Source organism: Cryptomeria japonica, chromosome 3, assembly GCF_030272615.1.
Source record: "Cryptomeria japonica chromosome 3, Sugi_1.0, whole genome shotgun sequence".
NCBI lineage: Eukaryota > Viridiplantae > Streptophyta > Pinopsida > Cupressales > Cupressaceae > Cryptomeria > Cryptomeria japonica.
Window position 1 is genome coordinate 692,796,958 of NC_081407.1, and position 22,179 is coordinate 692,819,136.

General features: G+C 38.0%; 2 protein-coding genes across 3 annotated transcripts in view; both read right to left on the reverse strand.

Annotated features, from left to right (window-relative positions):
* LOC131078352 (two pore calcium channel protein 1) overlaps positions 1-22,179 on the reverse strand; it is a 396,229-nt gene that overhangs the window by 298,690 nt on the left and 75,360 nt on the right. For both annotated transcript variants that reach the window (XM_058016023.2, XM_058016024.2), the window contains exon 4: positions 18,999-19,094. In XM_058016023.2, coding sequence (XP_057872006.2) covers positions 18,999-19,094 — 96 coding nt within the window. The remainder of the gene's footprint in view (positions 1-18,998; positions 19,095-22,179) is intronic.
* Positions 5,202-6,409, reverse strand: LOC131078353 (uncharacterized). Its single transcript, XM_058016025.2, has 2 exons — positions 5,616-6,409; positions 5,202-5,507 (listed from the first exon to the last, which is right to left on the reverse strand). Exons 1-2 carry the CDS (start codon positions 5,730-5,732, stop codon positions 5,202-5,204), a joined length of 423 nt encoding a protein of 140 aa, XP_057872008.2. The 5' UTR covers positions 5,733-6,409.

Here is a 22,179-nt window from a genome sequence, read left to right on the forward strand (position 1 = left end):
AGTTGTAATATTGTATACATTTGACAATAATTATATATCTATGTTTGTTATTTCCTCCAGCTACAATTTGCGTTTATGCTTATGTGATTGATGTATACATGTGTATGTAATCAAATGAGCCGAATTTGATGATGTTATTGTGTCTTTAAGGTGTATTCAATAAAGGGTGCCTGGAACAAGTTTTAGATCTTTAAAAATCTCTAAATTTCTTGAGTTTTTCACTTTCCCGAGTCCAACCGAGTCTGGAGCCGAGTCTGACGCCGAGTCCCGAGTCCGAGTCCGAGTCGGCCTTGCCGAGTCCGAGCTGAGTCCGAGTCCCGTTTCTTTGGTTACTGCATTTGGTGAAGTGGTAGTTTTGCAGGTGAAGTTAAATCACCACGGGTAGTGAAAATTATAGAATTTTGTCAATAAGAAAGAAATGTTGTAAAACTTATTAGTATCGTCAAAGTTGCAAAGTTGTTGTAAGTGCAAGGTTAAGTTCTACATTTTGAGTGGACACGTTACTTGTGATTCCATCATGAATTGCAAGTATTTCATGCAAGTCTTGCTCTACAATGTTATAAAATGTACACTAAAATTGTCAAGTGCAAGAATGAAATTGTCAAAAATGGGTAATTTCTACATTTTGCATAGTTTCTTGTTACTTGTCAAATTTAGTTGAATTTCATTGATCTTAATGGAGAAATGCAATGATATGTGATGAATCCCTTGGTTCATACTTTTTGTGGTTTATCAATTGTAAGCTACAGTGTAAAGTTAGTGTAATATCCCCTTTTTCGCTCTAGTTTGTTTTGGGGACTGTTGACCAATCCCGAGACCCGTTGGTCAGTCAGAGGCAGAATTAGGGCTTCCTATTTTCTAGGAGGATGTTTTGGCAATTTTGATGGCTTGCATATTGGAGTTTTACAGTTTTGATTATGGATTCCTTCTGGATTTTCAGAAATCTTCACAATGATGGTACATGCGTAGCAATCAGTGGAGTTTGGTATACTTACTATTTTTAGTAAGTAGGGGCAAGGACAGCTCATTATTTTGGGTTTTTCTGGGTTTACAGAGAGCTTCGCTATGGTGTGAGATGCAACTGGATCTCAAGACTTTTCTAAACTTACTATTTTTAGCAAGTTGCGATGGCTACTCAGAATGTGGTTAAAATGCATTTGGACACACTTGCTATTGTTAGCAGTATGCTATTTTTAGTAAATGCTATTTTTGGAAATGCTATTTTTGGCAAGTTTTAGTGATCCAGTTCAGAGGCTATTTCTGGCAATGCAGTTTTCAGTACTTTTTGCCTTCAATTCACTATGGTAGTTGTTCGGCACATGGGAAAAGTATTTTTAATATATTTTTTAATGCCCTCCTTGGCCTAGGCATATGACTTATGTATTTTGTAATGTCCCTACTAGTTAGAGATCACTGTCCTGCAAAACAGACTGTTAGAATGCAACAAATATATATATAACTAATCTAATTTGCAATTAAACTTCAATTACTTAATTAAAGCTAATCTCCATTCTTATTTAATAAAAAGGATACGAGTGCAGTACTGGGACCTGTCCTTAGGCGGTTGTAATGCTCGCCTTCTTGGAACCCATCTTGGTTCCAAGCCATACCAGGAAATCGATGGATAGTTCGATTCCTGTCTTGGATGTACCATCTTACATCCAAGCCTACCAAGGAAGACCATCATATATGATCAAATCCTTGCCTTGGATGATGCATCTCACCATAAGTCTACCAGAGGGGACCGGCCAGATCCATCTCTTCTTGGGTGAGACTTTGACACCCAAGCCATAACATATATGCATAAAAATACTCAGTATATACTGCCTACCAGGGATTATCATAATCCCTGAATTAGGCTAAGGGAATTTCCTCCCAATAGCCTCCATCATATAGCCACATTATTCATATTACATTCTACAATTCATTATCCTTTTTCATTCCATAATTTATGCCTACATTTACATATTCCTTAATTCCCATTATTGATCCTACATATATATAAATATTCTGCATACATACCTATATTCATTGCTACATACACATAAGATAATATCGCTATCCTACTATAGCTTTGTTAAAGGAATTGATATATTAATACGTATGACAGAATATTAAGTAATATATATGTGTGTGTGGCACACACTTCCACACACATATATACCCTATGACCAGTAAACACCTCTTACCTGTTCGTAATCCGCAGCTCGTAGTTGCAGTTCGTAATCTGCGGGGGTCGTTTGCAGTCCTCCCGTCTTCCTCTCTTTGTGTCATGACCCCTAGTATGGGTTCCTACTATTTTCACATTGGTCCGAAAATAAGAGGATGTTCGTTGTTCCTGGTATCTTCCCTTTTGTAGGTATGTGAATTCTATCCCCCCTCTCCTATAGATATGATTCTCTTAATATATCAATCTGAATCGCTGTGTTCAATAAGTGTTGTATCTCTTTGTCAATGGTGGGACACAACTCTTCAAGCGCCTTAACCAATCGATTAGTTTTAAACATAATCACTGCCTATTTAACGAATATCTTTTTATTAACCTTTGTCATAATCGTGATTTCTATTATCCACAATGCTTGATATTAATTGGCCTTCTTTAGGGAAGAGACAATCGATTCATCTTTCTTGTTTATCGATATTATAAATCGATGTAGCACTAGGACTAGTTGCTGTTCTGACTCATTGGGACTAGTTGCTGCATCACCTAACCCGTTGAATAGCAGTAATAGACTCCCATCCCTTGTTATCGCAGCTCCATTATAAGAGGTGGCATGACCCGAATTGATGCCCTCCAATATGGTCGATATAATAGAATTATCCTACTTCTTAACTGCGCTATATTTTCGACTCTCCACAAGGTAGTAGGAGTCTTACTTCAGTGCTGTCATATTTGGTTCTGAGTGGTATTCTCTATCAATAAAGATACTCTCTGCAATGAGTATGATGATTCTTTATTTTAGAGATCCATCTTAGGAGATAGTCTCCTTTCATGGTTCCATCATTATCTTCTTCTTTAATTGTCTCATCAAGTATTTTAATTTTTTTTATTACTTTTTATTTATATTTCTTATATTATTATTATTTGATAAATATGAAATCATATTAATATTTGATAAATAGAAATTATATATTAACTTTGTTTATTATTATGATTAATTCTATTCTTTTATTATTTTTTATATTTATTATTAAATTCTAATTTAGAACGGTATTATCAAGTTTAGATGGGGCTATCACATTTTTGGTTATGACTTAAAGGAACGACTTGAGGTGATAAAGTATTATTTTATGTCATAAGGTTGGGCAATTTATTGTTGAGGAAAAATATTTTATAAAGTGAAATATTAATAAGGCAAGATGGACGCCTTATGGGAAATAAGTTAATTTTATAATATATTTCACTATTCTACCTTGGACGCCATATTATTATTTTATTGTCATTTTTATTAAGTATATTTGCTTCTATGTGAAGGTCGACTCGGAAAGGAGGGGAAATGAAATGCAAATTTCAAATAAGGTGAAATTAGTGAGCATTTGGGTTTGGCATCCATTTGGAGGGAATATGAATTTGAATTTGGAAACACCAAGGTTATTAATAAGAGTGTTGGGCTCTTGTTTTGGTATCCATGAATATTTTGTAACGAAGTGCTACTGAATGTGTGCTAGACTTGTGCTTCGAAGTTGAGAGCTTCCTAACTTGTGTCAGTTTTGTGCTTGACAGATAGCACCTAGCTGATTGGAGAGACTATTTCTCATTCAAAGCAATAGATTGAGCTATATTGAGATGGATTTTGGTAATGTTTTTTCAGTTTTTCTAATATTTTGGGGTGTTTTGTGAGCTTCTAGGTTGCTGGTTTATTGTGGAGCTGAAAGTGAAATTCAATCATAGGTCTTCGAGAGTGTTTTTGTTGCTTCTGGGCATAGTTGAAAATCTCGGACTCGCCTCGGACTCGGCAAGCCAAAAATTTGGACTCGGACTCGGACTCGTGAAAGACTCGGCAAAGACTCGGCAAAAAAAAAAAACCGTAGTTTTACAAAAAAAACATAAAGAAATTAATGCATTTAGAGAACATAAGTGCCATAATTGAAACATTACACATGTCATATGATCTACAAACACGCAATATTTGAAATTTCATCATTCATGGCAGCGTATTCAAGTTTTGCAGCATATTCAAGTTTCAACTTTCAACTCTAAAATGTATAATACTATAATGGCAGGCTGGCAGCATAAGTATATAAATGTTCACAAAATTACATATAATGATATGTCCAACTCCAACTCCAAATGTGAAAAACAACAATGTGAATGAACAAACCAAAGAGAAGACTACATCTTCCTCTTTGTATTTTTCCTAATATAGCTCGATTTTTCAGGCCTTGAGCTAGAAGTAGTAGCAGTGGGTGTTGTGGTATCTAAATGGTGAGATGATTCTTCTTCAAAGTCAAAGTCCTCATCATCGTCCTCATCTTCATCCTCATCTTCATCCTCCATTTCATCCAATATTGCTCCTTCTGCATCTTGTGTTGCTCCTCTCTCTATTTCTGCAATTTCTTCTTCGGTAAGGAGGACATCGTCACCATCATTTTGTTCATTCATGGTCCAATCACCATATGCATCAATTTCATCCAGGTCAATGGCCTCATGTGAAACACCCTCCACCTGTCTAGCTCGAAGGCGAAGGTTGTACCGAACAAATGCTAGATCATTGAGCCGCTTTTGTGACAATCTATTTCTCTTCTTTGTGTGAATGCTCTCAAATACACTCCAATTTCGTTCACACCCAGAAGCACTGCATGGCTGAGACAAAACACGAATAGCTATCTTTTGAAGATTAGGCGTGCCAGCACCATAATTCTCCCACCATAAATCTACAAAAAACATTTAGAAATATTAGAATTGAGAAAAAAATGTAACAATCAAGTTTGTAGGTTTTTTCTTGCACTATTGAACTAAGTTACTAAATTTTTTACCTAGTTGTTGTTTTCCTCTCCTATCACTTGCTAGTTGTGATGAGAAAAGTCTCCCCTCTGCACTTTTGTAGATATTCAACAATGAACATTTCCAAATTCAGAAATAGATAGTCAAAGTGTCAAACTCAAATTCAATAATGAATATTTCCGAATTCATAAATAAAGATAGAGCAATTGCAAATGTCAAATCTCACCTCCAACTCATCAAGAACCTTGTCTCTCAACTAAGGATCAGGTGTCATCTTATCAATGCATGTAATAACACCTGCCATGACCTCCTCATCAGCCCTAAATGAATCAGAGAAGTAGAATTTCGGGTTCAAAAAGTAGGCGAAGGCATGTATCGGTTGGTGGAGTTGGTTTGTCCACCTACGATCAATGATGCGCCAAAGGATTTCACATTTTCTTGTATTTCCACGATAGTAATGTGAAATGGCCTCTTTGGCCCTATCCATGGCTTCGTAAATGAAACCCATTGGCATGCCCTCTCCATCCACCATACGAAGAACCCTTACCAAAGGTTTTGTCACCTAAAAAAATGAAAAAAAATTTTAAATTAGTACAAAATCAACCCCTAAAAAATAAAATCAGCAAATAGACAAGATTGTATAAACTTTACTTTTGTGTTTGTTACTTACCGTAGTCAACTCCTCTCCACTTTTATTGAACCCTTCATCAAAAACAATGCTCACAATCTTCTCTGCTTCAGGTCTTTTGGAGTATGCAGACCCCAACCAGGCATTTGACACAAACATCTGCTTAAGATGAGGAATGACACTAAGAATGCTCTGCAAAGTGATGAAATGGCTAGCAAATCATGTCACTCCAGGTCGCACAAGGTCCTTGCCATTTGTGTGTTTTCTCATCAAAGCAAGCACCCAAGTATGGTTGTAGATGAATTTGGTGACACTTCTTGCATCTTCAACCACCTTCTTCACCCATCCAATCTTCGCAATGTCCTCTAGCACCAAGTCCAAGCAATGTGCAGCACAAGGACTCCATGTAATCGAAGGATGCCTCTCCATAAGCATTCTACCTGCAGATACATATGCGACTGCGTTGTCCGTGATAATTTGGACAACATTCTCAACTCCAACTTCCTGAACCACACCATCCAACAGATTACACAAAGTCTCTGCATTTTTTATTTCATTTGAGGCATCAACAGACTTTATGAATACCATTGCACCATTTGAAGCCACCAAGAAGTTGAGAAGAGTCCTATTCCGTCCATCTGTCCATCCATCAGATAAAATGCTGCATCCTTTTCTCTTCCAATACCTTTTCTGATCATCAACCACACCTTGTGTATTTTGCACAACTTTCTCTAGCAATGGCCCACTGAAGTCATGACCTGTTGGGGCCTTAAACCCCTTACCCGCAACTGTTACTGCATTAACAAAACCTTCCCAATACACATTGTTTGTTGCATTGAAAGATTGATTATTGTAAAACCAAAAGTTTGAAGCTGCTATCCGTGCTTGTTCATGCTTCTCTTTATTCCATCCTGTACCTTCAAGTGAAGGTTGTGCACCTGGAACATTGTGTGGTACAAAAAAATTAGGGTTTGATCTAAGAGGAGTGCCACTAGCCTCACCCTCATTGTCACCAAAAGATGAAAGTGACTGATGACCCCGAGTGTGACCAATGGGACCCGAAGTGGACAATGTGGGATTCATTGCAGCTGCCATGACTTTTCTTGTTTTTTGCCTTTCTTCCTTATGCATATCATTCTCAACAAGAATGGCCTTCATCTCTCTAATAATTTCAGGAGTTGATTTGGGGCATGCCTCCACACCATATCCAGGTATTTGTGCAAGGTGGTATTTTAATCTATTGATTCCACCAGTCATCCATTTTGTACATTCAATGCAAGTGACCTCCCCTTTTTTGCTTCCTGCACTCCCATATTTCCATGCTTTATCTGTTTGTCTTCCTGACCTTGGGGTTGCCCTTGGAGTTGAACTTAAAAAAAAATCAGCAGGGTTTTATGGAAAATCAACAAAAAAAATGACAATGAATCATTTGGGAAAAATAGCATTCAAAAACAAGAAAAAAAAAGGAGGAAATAACTTAGGAAAGAAAATAGAAAAAAAAAAGGCAACATATCCCCTTGTTTTTCAAGATTTTTTTGAGTTTCAAAACAATGAAATGATTCAAATGAAAAAAAAAAGAAAGAGAAAAAATCCTTACCTAGATCTCTCTTGCTGATTTTTTCTTCTTCCCTCTACTCCTTCAAACCCTACAAACCTGCTAAAACCAAACAAAAATAAAAATGAAGTGAAAAACAAAAAAAAAAGTCATTTTTAACCCTTTACGGGCATCTTTTCTAGGCCCGCGAGTCCCTGCGAAAGACTCGCGAGTCTGAGCAAAAGACTCATGTGAGTCTTTCGCAGGGACTCGCCTAGGCGAGGCGACTCGCGGCTCCCAAGGACTCACGAGTCCGTGGTGAGTCCACGACAAGTCCACAAGTTTTAAAACTATGCTTCTGGGTATTCTCTCTATGTTTTCCTTTGGCCTAGGCGAACCCTTTTGCAAATTCTCACAGGTTTTAATGCCGATTTGAATTTTATAGTGAAGTTGCCCCTCTCTCCTAGGTCATACCATGCTTGTGGCTGCATTGGGAAGCATGCAATATATGTTAGGTGAGATTTTGAAATATCCCCTATAGTGGTTCTTCTGTAATAATTTCATGTGTAGATAAAGATATATTTTACCCCTATATCTGGTATGCATTATCTCCAGACTATAAATATAATGGTAAGACATACATGAATTACTTTGCTCCCGTATATACTACTACTCCCACACTTCACTACCATCATACAATTAAACCCTCGCACTTTTTAACTAATGCAAAAAAATGGCAGCTCCAATTCTTGTGGATATCTTTCCAAAGCCCTAGCCCAAATATAGGAAGTTTCCTTACAATGCGATGTAGACAAATCCAAAAGGGGCATTCACCAAAGTACTCGTAGTCCTGATTTATATTGAAGATATCTGAAAATATTTCCATGCCTCTTATAGAGATAGATCACACCAAATTCGAGGTGCTCAAAGTCATGCTCGTACAATCGGCAACACGACAATATCTATCACAATACAACCGAATCACAAAAAAGAAGTTGGATTTCTGGAGGGAGTTTCCAACCTTCACAGGCAAAGAAGGGTGGGTCCGCATCATAGTGAGCCACATCCATGATGAGTACCTCTACTTGGACCACCCATAAAAAATCACCAAGGAGGCCATTCAAGCAATTACAAGCCTATATGCATAAGGGGAAGTGCTACCAAAGAAGGCAATCAAGAATGTGGAGGTTACCAAACTCACAAGGGCAACATAAAATGGTCAGAGCCAAGACATAACCAAAATCACCAACCCCACAATCAAATATGCTACTGTGGGCATAGCATACAAAGTATACTACGTGAATAGGGAGGAATCAACTATTACAAACTCAATCTATGCGGCCTATCAAATGACAAAGGAATTGACATAGACGCTACAAGCAAACTCTTCTTGATAATGTAATGCCCCCGTCTAGGTTTGCGCTAAATGAAACCCTACATTCACAATTATATTTTATTAAGGTAAGAGAAATGACTTACAAATAATTATTTCTTCATTATGCCTTTAAATATAAACCCTACAACTATCACATGGAGAACACAAGTGCATATATCTATATATATATACATTGTTAGAGTTACTAAACATATCTCTTACATTACTATTTATTATCAAGCATAGAGTAAGCATAGAGATGGGGACATGATAGGTTTGACCAAGCTAACCCAACTAAGCCCAAGAGCGGAACTTTGACCCTCTTGGCCCTGGTGGGAGGACTTTGACATCCACACAAGGTATACTACTTAGTGGGTACTTGTCTTGCTTCCCTATCCATGCATCATCCCTTATAGTTAATAGCTCATCCTGGTAGGAATGCCATGGAGATCGTAGTGGGGTCCTCAATTTGTCCAATCTAAGCCCAAGAGTGGGACTTTGACCCTCTTGGCCTTGGTGACCGAACTTCGGCATCCACACAAGGTGTACTAGTTAGATGGAAACCTTATACCCTCTTACCTACCTCTACTCCTTCCATTCATGAAGAGATTCAACATTTGCCTATAATCTAAAGTGTACTAAAGATGATTGCTCTATCTAGCATTGATATATATACTGTGATTATATTGGTGCTGAGATTCTATTCGTTCAATTAATATCATATTAATAATGCAGAGATTTATTACTTTGCAACTAATATTTTAGTAGATTATAGCTAGACTCTATTTATATTATTATAGCCTTGATTAGATGTTCATTGTTTTCAGAATATGATCAGGCCTAGACATTATAATGCTGAACCTATATTATTTTGACAGTATTGCTGTGAGCATGATTAAAGTTAATTTATACGTTGCTGGATAGTAATGCATACTAAAGAAACATTATTAAGTGAACAGCATATCAAACTCATACCTGTTGCCTTTCTTTACAGCTAAATGCAGACTTACAACTTCTGTTGGGGTCTGGATGCTTCCACAGATGTAGTCTTTCTTTCTTGGCTTTTACCTTATTTTCTTCGATGCCTTCCCAAAATGGTTGTGGGCCTTCTTATACTAACATTTGCCAAAGACATGTCCTTTCTTTGTCTAACAAATGTTTCCCTTGTCAATTCCCTTTTTTCTATTCCTCCTTTAAGTATATGCAGCCAACAATACCAAAGCACATCGCTTGAATTAGATCAGATCCCCCAAGGGATGAAACAAGAGATAACATCCAAGAAATATCACTGGGTTGAAAGGTGGAGAATGCCATCTTATACTGTGAGATTGGAAGGACAAGTCACTTAGTAGAGTCATGTCCCTTGAGATTATTCCTGGATTCAAAGGTGGAGAATGACCTCTTATTTCACCATTTTTTGCCAATATGGTAAGCAAACAATATTGAATGCCAATCCATTCACATAGACACATCTAGCTATGTCTTGATTGGCAATCTCTCTAGACTCATTGTGAAAGATCCCTGATGGATCCCCTTGCTGATCTGCTGTAGTTTTTAAATTAATAAACTATATTTTCCTATGTTTCCTTTGATGGTTTTAGAGAATAGACAAAAGTTGCAGAAGGTTTGTTCATTTTTGTGTTTTTGATAGTTTTTCAGCAAGTAATAATTGAAGAACAAGTACATGAAAAGAGTACTGGAAATAAATGTTCATACACAGCCAAATCAGAATCGTACCAAGCAGATTTCTAATTTATTTAAATCAAATAATTGTCCAGATAGTGATTCCAAACAATTCCAGGAAGATTACAATAAGTAATGAGTCCAACTTGAATGAAGAGTGAATACTGAAATCAAGAAGGAAGCTACGGCAAACATCCAAAGCTCTTACATAGCTCCACGTGGGAAGAGAAATGGCTGCAAAGTACAGTCGTACGACTGTTAGGTGATGCCAAGCTGGAAACCCCAATCTCCATGCTGAACCCTAACTCTGTTCACTGAATCCTCCAGAAAAGATGTCGTACCAACTCTAAGGCACTGAAAACTGAATGCAAGAACCAAATAACCACTATGTTGGGGGCTACGTCCCAGATGCTGAATCGCTCTCCAAAGCAAATTCTCCAAATCAAAGATGAAATGTGTAAAAGATACTTGATAATTAGGTTACCATCTCCTTATAACTCCTTCCCTCTAGCTCGAACCCTAAAAGTGTATGAAAAGTGCACTTAGGCTTATAAAGTCTAATTTCTCATTTTTAGTCACCAAGTATAGAGAAAACGCCACTTTTTTAATATAAAAGAATTCCGTTCATCAAAAGGGTCCCTAAAAAATGGGAAACATTTAGAAAAGTTCAAGACCTTTCCAACGAGCTATAACACATGGGCATATGCATCCAGATGAAGCCAAAAACCCCTTATTATTCCAAAATGGCTATAAACATAGCCTTATTTAATTAATTAAACGCTAACTTAAGAAATATTTAAATATATTAAAAATATAACCCAAATAGCTGCAGAAGGCTCAAATGACTCCAAAAGTCTGAAATGGAACCTGTCACCTATCTGTGACTGATATCGGAAATCATGGATCAACTGGCAGTCTCATCCCTAAAATCTAGGGATGCTCCTAGAAACTAGGAAACACACCCAAATCTCCTGAAACTGAAACCAAGGAATGGTCTCATGGAACCCCAACCCTGGACGCTCTCACAACCTCCTAAAAAGTAGGAACTGCCTCCTAAAATGTAGGAACTGCCTCCTAAAATCAAGGAACTGCTCCAAACTGGTCTACTATTGCTAGAAACACCAAATCCAAACACTAAATATCCTGACTGAGTCTCTATCCACCATTGCCAACCTACAAGACTCCATAATAGGCTAACTCACATGTCTCTGCTAGACAGACCTAAAGAGGGGACATGACAGTCCTCCCCTCTTGGAGACGCTTGCCGACAAGCAACTGAAACACCAATCCTCCACCATCCCAAATAAGACGTAAACAAATCATTGCATGTAACTGTTGCTCATCTCTGATATAAACAACATGCAATACCCTAGTCTGGAATGGCTGCTCAAAACGCTGAAGCACCTGTGTTGTCAAATCAACACTGCCTGGGTCCCAGAGCAAAGCATAGCTCCCGCTGAATACCTCAAGTGAGCAATGGAAAACTATATCATCTCCATAGATCAAATATCCATAAATGCCAAGATCACTAGTGTGTCGGTGATCACCAACATGCATAACATCCATCATAATATCCAATGAATGCCAATCCATGGAAGACCCTCTCTGATCTGACCCCATCTAACACAAGTGACACACAACTGCCACACACTGCTGCTGATGTGCCGGAAGATCTAATGCCAACTCACTAGACAATATATAATACTGACTAAAATCATCACTGTCCAGGCTGGCATCTCAAAATATGTAATCACCAACCAGCAATGAAACAATCACCCTGTCTAGAGAATCAGGTGAAACTGCCACATCAACTGGCTCAAAGTACTCACTAGGAGTAACATCACATAACTCATCCACGTCAACTATCTGATGACAATCAACTTGTGGATCAACTGTCATCCCACTCTACTCAATAAACTGAGATGGATAGTGGATAAACTCCAGCTCCATCCTCATGAAATTCCGAACATACCGTCCAAGTGTCAACAACCACTGTACACCCACGACTACATCTATACATCTGAAGTGAAGCAACCCATGTAGGATCCACGAAAGAAAGGTATTACACATGTCTATACCATGATCCCACACAAACCACCTGTAGGACATAAACTACTCCTGCTGCTCTCCTCTGATATAAGTGCCATATAATCTTAATATCTGGAGCAACATACTATAATCCCTATAAGATGTTGTCTCAAATGAATCAACACCTGGATCCCAAATAAAACTAAATCCATATCCATCTGTCATGAATAGACAATGATAGTAAGAGGCATCCTCGATACCGTGTCTCTCTACAACCACTGTGAAACTCTCACACCTATGATAACCATGCACAACAACACACCTGCTAATCCATGCATCATCCTTCCCCCATGATCCTGGATGAAGTCTTTGTGTCAAGGAGATGAAAAACTTTGACAGTCGCTGCTCATCATAACGGTTGATTATTTGCTGATCCCACAAACAATCCATCCCAAACTGCTGGATCAGGTGCCTGCAATCAATAACTCTATCCTCTGAAGATGGGACAGCACTATCGCAACACGGATAGTATAAGTCTCAAACCAACTCACATCTACGAGCCATCCAATCATCTACGATCGGACTAAAAGAGAAATGAAGTGCACTCCTCGCGAGGTAATCTAGATGGATTCTCGTAGGCTCACTCAATGGCTCTGTGTCATAATCTTGTCCATCAAACTCATCATCACTCCCATTGCTCTCAAACCATGAATCCGAAGACAACTCATATGTCTGAGATCCAAAATCCATAATACACCTCAACTGAGCACTGTGGCTCTGCGATGAAACATACTGGTTTCCCTCGTCAACTGTAAGAGGTGTAAAAGAAGATTTGCTTTCCAGAGAAGGAAACAAGTAAACAGGAGTATCATACTCCCAACCAGCTGACAAACTGCTAGTCGCCTGTGAAAACAATGATGGAGTAATATTGTGACTCAAATCACAACTCTCTGGTGAATCTCGCAGTGTCACAGTAGAACATTGTACTGTATTTGTCGCTGATGATGTCTGTGCCACTCTCAATCGATCAGAAAGCTCCTCCAATCTGGAGTTCGCTTCCTGAAGGGACAACTGGGTATCCTCCCATGCAACAACAGTCGCATCAAGCTCCTGAGAGAGGATATCAACTTCCTCCTCTTCCCTCAACAAAGCACCATAACTAATAAAATCCCTCTAAAGGAGATAATCTCAGTCAGCCACTAACTGTAAATACTCATGCTTCAATATCCCAATGGACCCATAAAGAGCATGAAACTCTGGTAAGGAAAAATCACTGCTGCCCTGCTCATCAATCATGAGGGTGCTCCAACTATGTGTAGCAAACAACTGGCGAGCGACATCGAAATGCTCAATAACTGTGTCTATACGCCTGTCATCAACCTTGAGTTGTCCAATTAGGTGATGAGGAGTCCAAGAATGTTGGCTCTCCTATAACTGTACAAACTCAAAATCTATATTGTAGAAAGAAGTTGTATCTGTATCCTGTACCTCTCGGTAGTCAACATCATGTATGCACTCGGCCATGGATACAACCTCATCCAAAGTACTACTGCTCTGTGCCTCTGAGAACACCACATCTGTCAATGATGATACTGCTGAAAATGCACTGTCATCACTCTCTTCTGCATCCCATGTGTCTGCACAACCCACTGGCTCACGATCCTGGGGTCCAGTGCTACTAAGAGAACATACTGGGCTGGATTCTAAGGTCTGATCTATAAAATCAGAATCATCATGATATGAGTTCTCAACATTCCAAGCATCATTGGTACCCGAATTTTGAATACCTTCATGTGACAACCCATTGGCACCATCTTGTACAAGTGTAGACATTGATACCTCAAGCTGATGCAAAGGTACCTCACTGCTGTCATAAAAATCAGAACTGCTAACCTCTAAATCAGTTGCCTCTTGGGAAATCCCCTGCACGGAAGGTGAGGACAATTCATTATCCAAAGTTGTCCTAATGTCTCCTTGAGTTGAATCCACATGTCTAACAAAACCATCACATAAATTCTTGTCCCACTCATCGAAACTTGAGGGCACCAAAACATTCTTATGTAGAGGTATATTACCCCTAAATGAAAGTTCTCTGTCCATTTCTGATTCCTGCACCCTTCATTCTTCTTTCCTTCTTTGCCACTGATCTGAACTTGTAGCTACCAAGTTATCTTCGTCTGCTCCGGGTATACCAATAAATTGTGTGAAGGAAAGGAGCTCACATATCATCTTAGGAAGAGAACAATACTGATGATAGCTGCTCATAACTGTATCATTAAATATCTTGGCAGGAGGCATCCTACTTTTACGTGCTGGAGAAGATGAAACTTTTGAGTGCCCAATTTTAGTTCTAGCCATGGTATTTACCTGAAACTAAACTGATCTCCCAACGGATCCCGGAGGTCGAAATAAAAGTTTGTTCTCAACAATTTTGGGACTTTGGCCAGCATATTGTCTTACCAGCTGTCAATTGTAAGCATAAATGTGTAGGCTGACAACTACGTAGTTGCTGATATGAGTTATCAAAACCTTTTATCCAGTATCCAGATGCTGAAATGAATTATCAAAACTTTTTATCAGTACCCAGATGTGACAATTTCTCATAAACCCTACAGACTAGCAAGATGCAGGCTCTGATACCACTAAAAGATCCCTGATGGATCCCCTTGCTGATCTGCTGTAGTTTTTAAATTAATAAACTATATTTTTCTATGTTTCCTTTGATGGTTTTAGAGAATAGACAGAAGTTGCAGAAGGTTTGTTTATTTTTGTGTTTTTGATAGTTTTTCAGCAAGTAATAATTGAAGAACAAGTACATGAAAAGAGTACTGGAAATAAATGTTCATACACAGCCAAATCAGAATCGTACCAAGCAGATTTCTGATTTTTTTAAATCAAACAATTGTCCAGATGGTGATTCCAAACAATTCCAGGAAGATTACAATAAGCAATGACTCCAACTTGAATGAAGAGTGAATACTGAAATCAAGAAGGAAGCTACGGCAAACATCCAAAGCTCTTACATAGCTCCACATGGGAAGAGAAATGGCTGCAAAGTACAGTCGTACGACTGTTAGGTGATGCCAAGCTGGAAACCCCAATCTCCACGCTGAACCCTAACTCTGTTCACTGAATCCTCCAGAAAAGATGTCGTACCAACTCTAAGGCACTGAAAACTGAATGCAAGAACCAAATAACCACTATGTTGGGGGCTACGTCCCAGACAGGCAAGACCCTGGGGTTTTCTTCCCAGATGCTGAATCACTCTCCAGAGCAAATTCTCCAAATCAAAGATGAAATGTGTAAAAGATACTTGATAATTAGGTTACCATCTCCTTATAACTCCTTCCCTCTAGCTCGAACCCTAAAAGTGTATGAAAAGTGCGCTTAGGCTTATAAAGTCTTATTTCTCATTTTTAGTCGCCAAGTATAGAGAAAACGCCACTTTTTTAATATAAAAGAATTTCGTTCATCAAAAGGGTCCCTGACAAATGGGAAACATTTAGAAAAGTTCAAGACCTTTCCAACGAGCTATAACACATGGGCATATGCATCCAGATGAAGCCAAAAACCCCTTATTACTCCAAAATGGCTATAAACATAGCCTTATTTAATTAATTAAACACTAACTTAAAAAATATTTAAATATATTAAAAATATAACCCAAATAGCTGCAGAAGGCTCAAAAGACTCCAAAAGTCTGAAACAGAACCTGTCACCTGTCTGTGACTGATGTCGGAAATCATGGATCAACTGGCAGTCTCATCCCTAAAATCTAGGGATGCTCCTAGAAACTAGGAAACACACCCAAATCTCCTAAAACTGAAACCAAGGAATGGTCTCATGGAACCCCAACCCTGGACGCTGTCACAACCTCCTAAAATGTAGGAACTGCCTCCTAAAATTTAGGAACTGCCTCCTAAAATCAAGGAACTGCTCCAAACTGGTCTACTACTGCCAGAAACACCAAATCCAAACACTAAATATCCTGTCTGAGTCTCTATCCACCATTGCCAACCTACAAGACTCCATAATAGGCTAAACTCACATGTCTCTGCTAGACAGAGCTAAAGAGGGGACATGACACATTGTGAAATGTTGTTTCCAACGCTCCCTTTGATCTCTTATGTGTAGAGGTCACGAGTCATTTTTCAAGTATGGACAAAAATGGATGGCCCTTTGTAGGTTGAAGATGACAAGGTGGTGGAGGGGCCTTCATCCCTTTTGGTCCTTTCTTATTCTTTAGAAAAGGATGAGTTACAACCTTTTTCCCTATTGCTTGGTCTGCTTTTGCTTGCTCTTTAATATATGTCAAGATTTGTTTCTCTAGAAGGCCTTTATCATTTGGGCCAAGACAAAATTAGATGCCTTGGTTAAGAATAAAGCACAAATGGTCTTTCACTTGACTATATGAGATCAAATATCTTGCTTTGCAATGACAAGAAATCCAAATGTAACCTTTGCTGCCTAGAAGTTGTTGTACCATTTCAACATATTTCCAAGGGGAAGAGTGTGGGTCTATTTTGAAGTGGGGTTGGCTCCTAGAGCTAGAAACAGGTTTCATTGTAATATCTAGGACAAGTTCAATAAAAAACACATTTGAAACAAGCCAAAAAGAAAAAACCTCAAAACAAAACATGAGAGTTCATTTGTAAGAAAAAAACCAAAAAATTAAAAAAACCTACCTCTTTTGAAGAAACCTTCCTCTACAATCTCTTTGACAACAAACCAACACTTGCAAATGTGTAAGAATAGCACAACAACCAGCTTGGAGCATTCGACAATCAATTTTCAACTCTAATCGTGCAATGGCAAGCAAGAAATAAGTTCAGCGATGGAGGAAAATATTTTTGTTTTTCATTCACAATATGAAAAATGAGATTGGGTTTTGCCTTTTAGATGTTTTGTATGGCAAAGCTTAGAGTTGGGGTGGTGAAATCACGTTTTTGCATCAAAAAATAATTTTTAAAAAGTCAAAATAAATATGGAAATGCACCAAATTTGGCAGATGCATAAGTTTGGGGATGAAATTTGTCCCAAGTTCACCCGGGATCAACAGGGTTCACCCAGGTTCGAAAAGGCTGGACCCACATGCTATGAACGGAACCCTATCGAAACCTACAAAAAACCAGCCTAGGACCCTGAATAGGGTTTGAACCAGCCCGGGATCTGAATTCATTTGCTTGCAAACTGATAACACAGGAGATAAGGTATGGTTACATTTACATACGAGGGATTTGAAGATCCTACTAGAGTTGTAATCTCCCTATCTAACCTATACCTTAATGGAATCATTCACACTGTATCATCTATTATGCATACTGTAATCATGCATACTATAATCAAAGTTATCATGCATACAGTGCATATTGGAATCATACATACTGTACCAAAGTTATCAACTCCCACCACTTGTAAATTTCAATAGTCTATGTATATAAGGATTGGAACCCAGCCCAATACCCAAATAATCTCATTTCCTCATTGATCCTCTCTTCATATTAATGATTTCTTCAATGTGGACAAAGACACAAAATGCCCACCAGCCAATCTTATCCACATCAGCATAAAGAAGGAATGCTAAATAACAAACAACTTTAAAAGTCAAAAACAAATGTTATCTACCTTCTCTTCGAATACTCATTCCTAACAAAAAAACAAACAAATATTATGCTCATGGACTTCACCAATCTTCATCATTTTTCTTGAAATCCCATTAATCTCCATCCTTAAATGCAAAAAAATTGTTTTCTTCTTCACACATGTTTAATGAGTATAGCATGGCATTTCAAGATTTGAATCCTACTGCACATTCTTGGAAAGATTATGTCCCTATTAAAAAATTCATTTTCTTTACTTATGATAATCTAGTGATGAAAGATCTGCCAGATATTTAGATATTAGATTGTGAGGTAAATGCCCCAAGTCTACTACATTTTGTCAATAGTAAAAGCATTAGCCAACTAGTATGCACATGGACCAACGTCCATGAATAGGAAAAGATCATCACTTCAAGGGCTCATTTAGAATCACCAAGAGAGTGATGTCATCAATACTGTCTACTGTGGGGATCCGCATTAGCAAATTGAGGTTGAAGCTTTTCTTATTATTTGCATCAAAACAATTCATAATGAATTTTGTTCTATGGGTGTCCTTCACATTAATGACTTTTGTCAATTCCTAGGAAACAGATTGCTTTAGTTGGTATGTAAACAATGTTGGCACATTAGAAACTCTTTTCATGTCAATCTCCTAGCCTTTGGCACACAAATCTTTGTATCAATAACATAAGAAACAGTAGCAACCTGTTCTCCAAAGCTATAAAGGCCACCAAAAACAATGTAAACACAAGCATCTTTACATTTCTTTTATTTCTAGATGCATGTCTCAATTCCAACAATTTTATTATGTCACAGCAAAAATTAAGTCATCCTAACAATGTCATAGCTTAAACCATTCTCAATGTACACAATATACATTAGTGTCTAAATGTGATAACTGATATAACAAGCTTCAAAAGGAGGATGATAATTGCTTGAGATCTGCAGCATGAAAAAAGTGATTAGGGCAGCATACTAGCTGAAACAATACTGCTTCAAAATTATCCCTTAACAAAAGGTACAAATTACATGTTTAAAATATTGTTCACTAAAAGATGAACCTTTATTTACCACTTCAAAAAAGCTTCACTAATGCACTCCACTTGGTAAATAGTTCAAAAATAAATGTTCAGCATAAAAAAATGGTTAGCTAATTTTGACTACATTTACTAAAAGCAATAGGAGAGATTTCTGTTTGAAATTACCTTTAAAATATTGACTGAATTTTTTCGAAAGAGTTCAAATCCTGTGTAGCTGATGGGAAAAAACGTGTGTACAGCAAGAATGCACAAAGTGACTAGCTGCAGTTTAAATATAAAAATATTTAATACAACAAAAAGCGAGGATTATTATTCAGCTAAACAAGTATGTACTTCTTACAGTATTTGAATTCACTAGGCTGAATGCTGGCAGTAGAGTGCAACAAATGGAGCAAACACAAATTCTAAATGATCAAGAATTTTTTGTTGAAAATATTAGCTAAGTTCGGATTATGAAAAATCAAACTTGCATGTATTATTTTTTATGTGACTATTATTGGGCTAGACCCAAATGTGGCGTGTGAAAGGCAATTCATATGTAATAGGGTTGGGCCCTAAAATGTAACGTGCTAAAGAGATTGGACTGGACCAATGTCCAACGTGGTAAATGTTAATTAATAATAATTAATATTTAATGCAAGCCGACCTAAGGTAATCCACCGCCAAAGAAGGGTATATATACATATCAATTTTAAGATGAACAAAGACAATCATCACACTTGCATACAGCAATCTGCTCTTCCATTTTATGCGATTTATCTCTGCTATTCTTAGCGATTCTGATTGGTCTAGATCTTGGCGAACTTCAAGGGCTTACCAAGATGTCAAGATTCTGATTAAAGACACCTTCTGATTGGTCTGCATTTTGGCGAACTCCAAGGGCTTACCAAGCTGTCAAGTTTCTGATTCAGTCTGCAACATCTATCATTATGGAAACTTGCTGTTAGAACAGCAATCAGAGATAAGTCACTTACACTGTAATTGCCTACCATTGATATAATACATCTTAAGTTTGAGGCTAGGTTTTTCACCTCCAAGAGGGAGGTTTTCCCAGGGTATTGGTGTCTTGTGTTTATTGTTGTTACTGTTCTTATTTTATTGTGTTTTATTACTGTCATTATTTATACATAATCTGATTATTGATCAAATTAACACCTAATTGCCTTAAAATTAACATGGTATCAAAGTTTTAGGTTCATTTATATAATCAGACTATTAGTTGCCCTTCACTTTCAGTTTTTTGTTTTAGTTTTGCAAGATGGTTATAGGTCTAAAAGTAGAGGATAGACTTGAAGGTGCCCTGAATTTTACATCATGGAAGGTTCGTGTTCTCCTTGCTCTTGAAGAACTAGAACTGTTACAGCTCGTGGAAGATATGGATCTGACTGAACCCTCGGATCCAGAAGAACTAAAGCAATTCAAGAAGAATGCTCTCAAAGCAAAGAAGTTTCTTATTGACTCTGTGAAGGATCATCTTGTTCCAGTCATCTCCAAGTTGAAGACAGCCCGAGAGATGTTCAAACATCTTGAAGGGATATATGAGATCAACAACATCAGCCGGACACTCACATTGAGGCAACAACTTCTTCAAGTTAAAATGTGCAAAGGAGATTCAGTCATGTCCTTCTTCATGAAGATTTCAGAATTGAAAGACCAACTCAGCGCCATTGGAAGTGAAGTTGTGGACAAGGACATTGTCATGATTGCGTTGAATGGTCTTCCCGACTCTTGGGATCCCTTCATTCAAAGCATAAGTGGAAGAGCTGAATTTCCTTCCTTCGATCACCTCCAATCAAATTGTATTCAAGAGGAGTCTCGCCTTGCTGCCAGAGAAATGCACAAAGGCTCTCATGGAGGAGATCAACATGTGCTTGCATCTCAACATGTCAAAAGGAAGGGAGGTCATTGGAAGAAGAACAACTTCAAAAGAGATAGAGACTACAGACCTCCAACTTTCGATTCAAGGAAGAAGCCAAGGGATCTTTCACGTGTTCGTTGCTTCAGATGCAATAAGTTTGGACATTATGCCAAAGAATGTCAGAATTCGCCCATGCAAGGAAAGGCCAACCCGAATGAAGTTGCAAACTCAGAGGACAATGAAGACTACCTCTTCATTTCCGCCTTGTCCAGCAATGTGCCAACCGATAGTAACACCTGGTTAATCGACAGTGGTGCATCTAGGCACATCACGGGATATCAAGAGCATCTCTCAGACTTGATGGAGAAAGAGTCCTACCTTCATGTGGTAATTGGTGATGATGCTCAATATTCGGTAAGAGGCTTTGGTAGCACTTCTTTAAATTTAGAATCTGGTATGTCCTTGCATCTTAGTGATATCTTATTTGTCCTTGGAATTAAGAGGAATCTAATTTCTATTTTTGCTCTAAAAGATAAAGGTTATCAAGTAGCATTTTCTGAAGGTAAAGTACTTGCATGGCCTGAGAAATCTAGCATTAAGTCTGCTCATGTTATTGGAAATAGATATGACAGTTTGTATAAGCTTTCAGCTAACCCCATTCGAGCACTCATTCATGAAACTCCTGAATCTAGTGAGCTATGGCATTGAAGGCTCGGTCATCTTCACTATCAAGCACTTCCTTCACTTGAGAAGATGGTTAAAGGTATGCCTAAACTTAATCAATCTCATAATGATGCTTGCAAAGGTTGTGCATTAGGTAAGAACACTAAAAGTCCATTTCATAAAAGTGAAAGTAAAGTTAAAGAAAAATTAGCACTTGTTCATTCTGATCTATGTCGAGCTATGTTTGTTCCTTCACTTAGCAGATTTTTATACTATGTTACATTTATAGATGATTTTTCTAGAAAGACTTGGATTTACTTTCTAAAATCTAAAGAATCCGATGAAGTGTTAAGTAGGTTTAAAGAATTTAAAGCTCTAGCTGAAAATATGTCTGGCAAAAGAATTAAAGTGTTCAAATCTGACAATGGAGGTGAATACACCTCAAGTAGCTTCAATGACTTTTGTGTAGAAACAAGAATTAAGAGGGATTTTTGCATTCCTTACAATCCTCAGCAAAATGGTGTAGCTGAACGAAAGAATAGAACCATTGTTGAAGTTGCTAAAGCTATGATTCACGATCAAGACCTACAGACTTTCTTATGGGCTGAAACATCCAAGACTGTTGTGTACATTCAGAATAGATGTCCTCACCGTGTCCTGAAGAACATAACTCCCGAGGAAGCCTTCACAGGAGTCAAACCAGATATCAGCCACTTAAGGATCCCATAACTCCCGAGGAAGCCTCCACAGGAGTCAAACCAGATATCAGCCACTTAAGGATCTTTGGGAGTCCTGTCTACATTCATGTGCCAAAGGAAAAGAGGA

Coding starts and splice junctions, on each gene's coding strand:
- LOC131078353 (XM_058016025.2), bottom strand. CDS start 5,732: ATGTTTGTGTCAAATGCCTGGTTGGGGTCTGCATACTCCAAAAGACCT. Junction 5,508..5,615: donor GTGGAGAGGAGTTGACTACG/GTAAGTAACAAA, acceptor TCATTTTTTTAG/GTGACAAAACCTTTGGTAAG.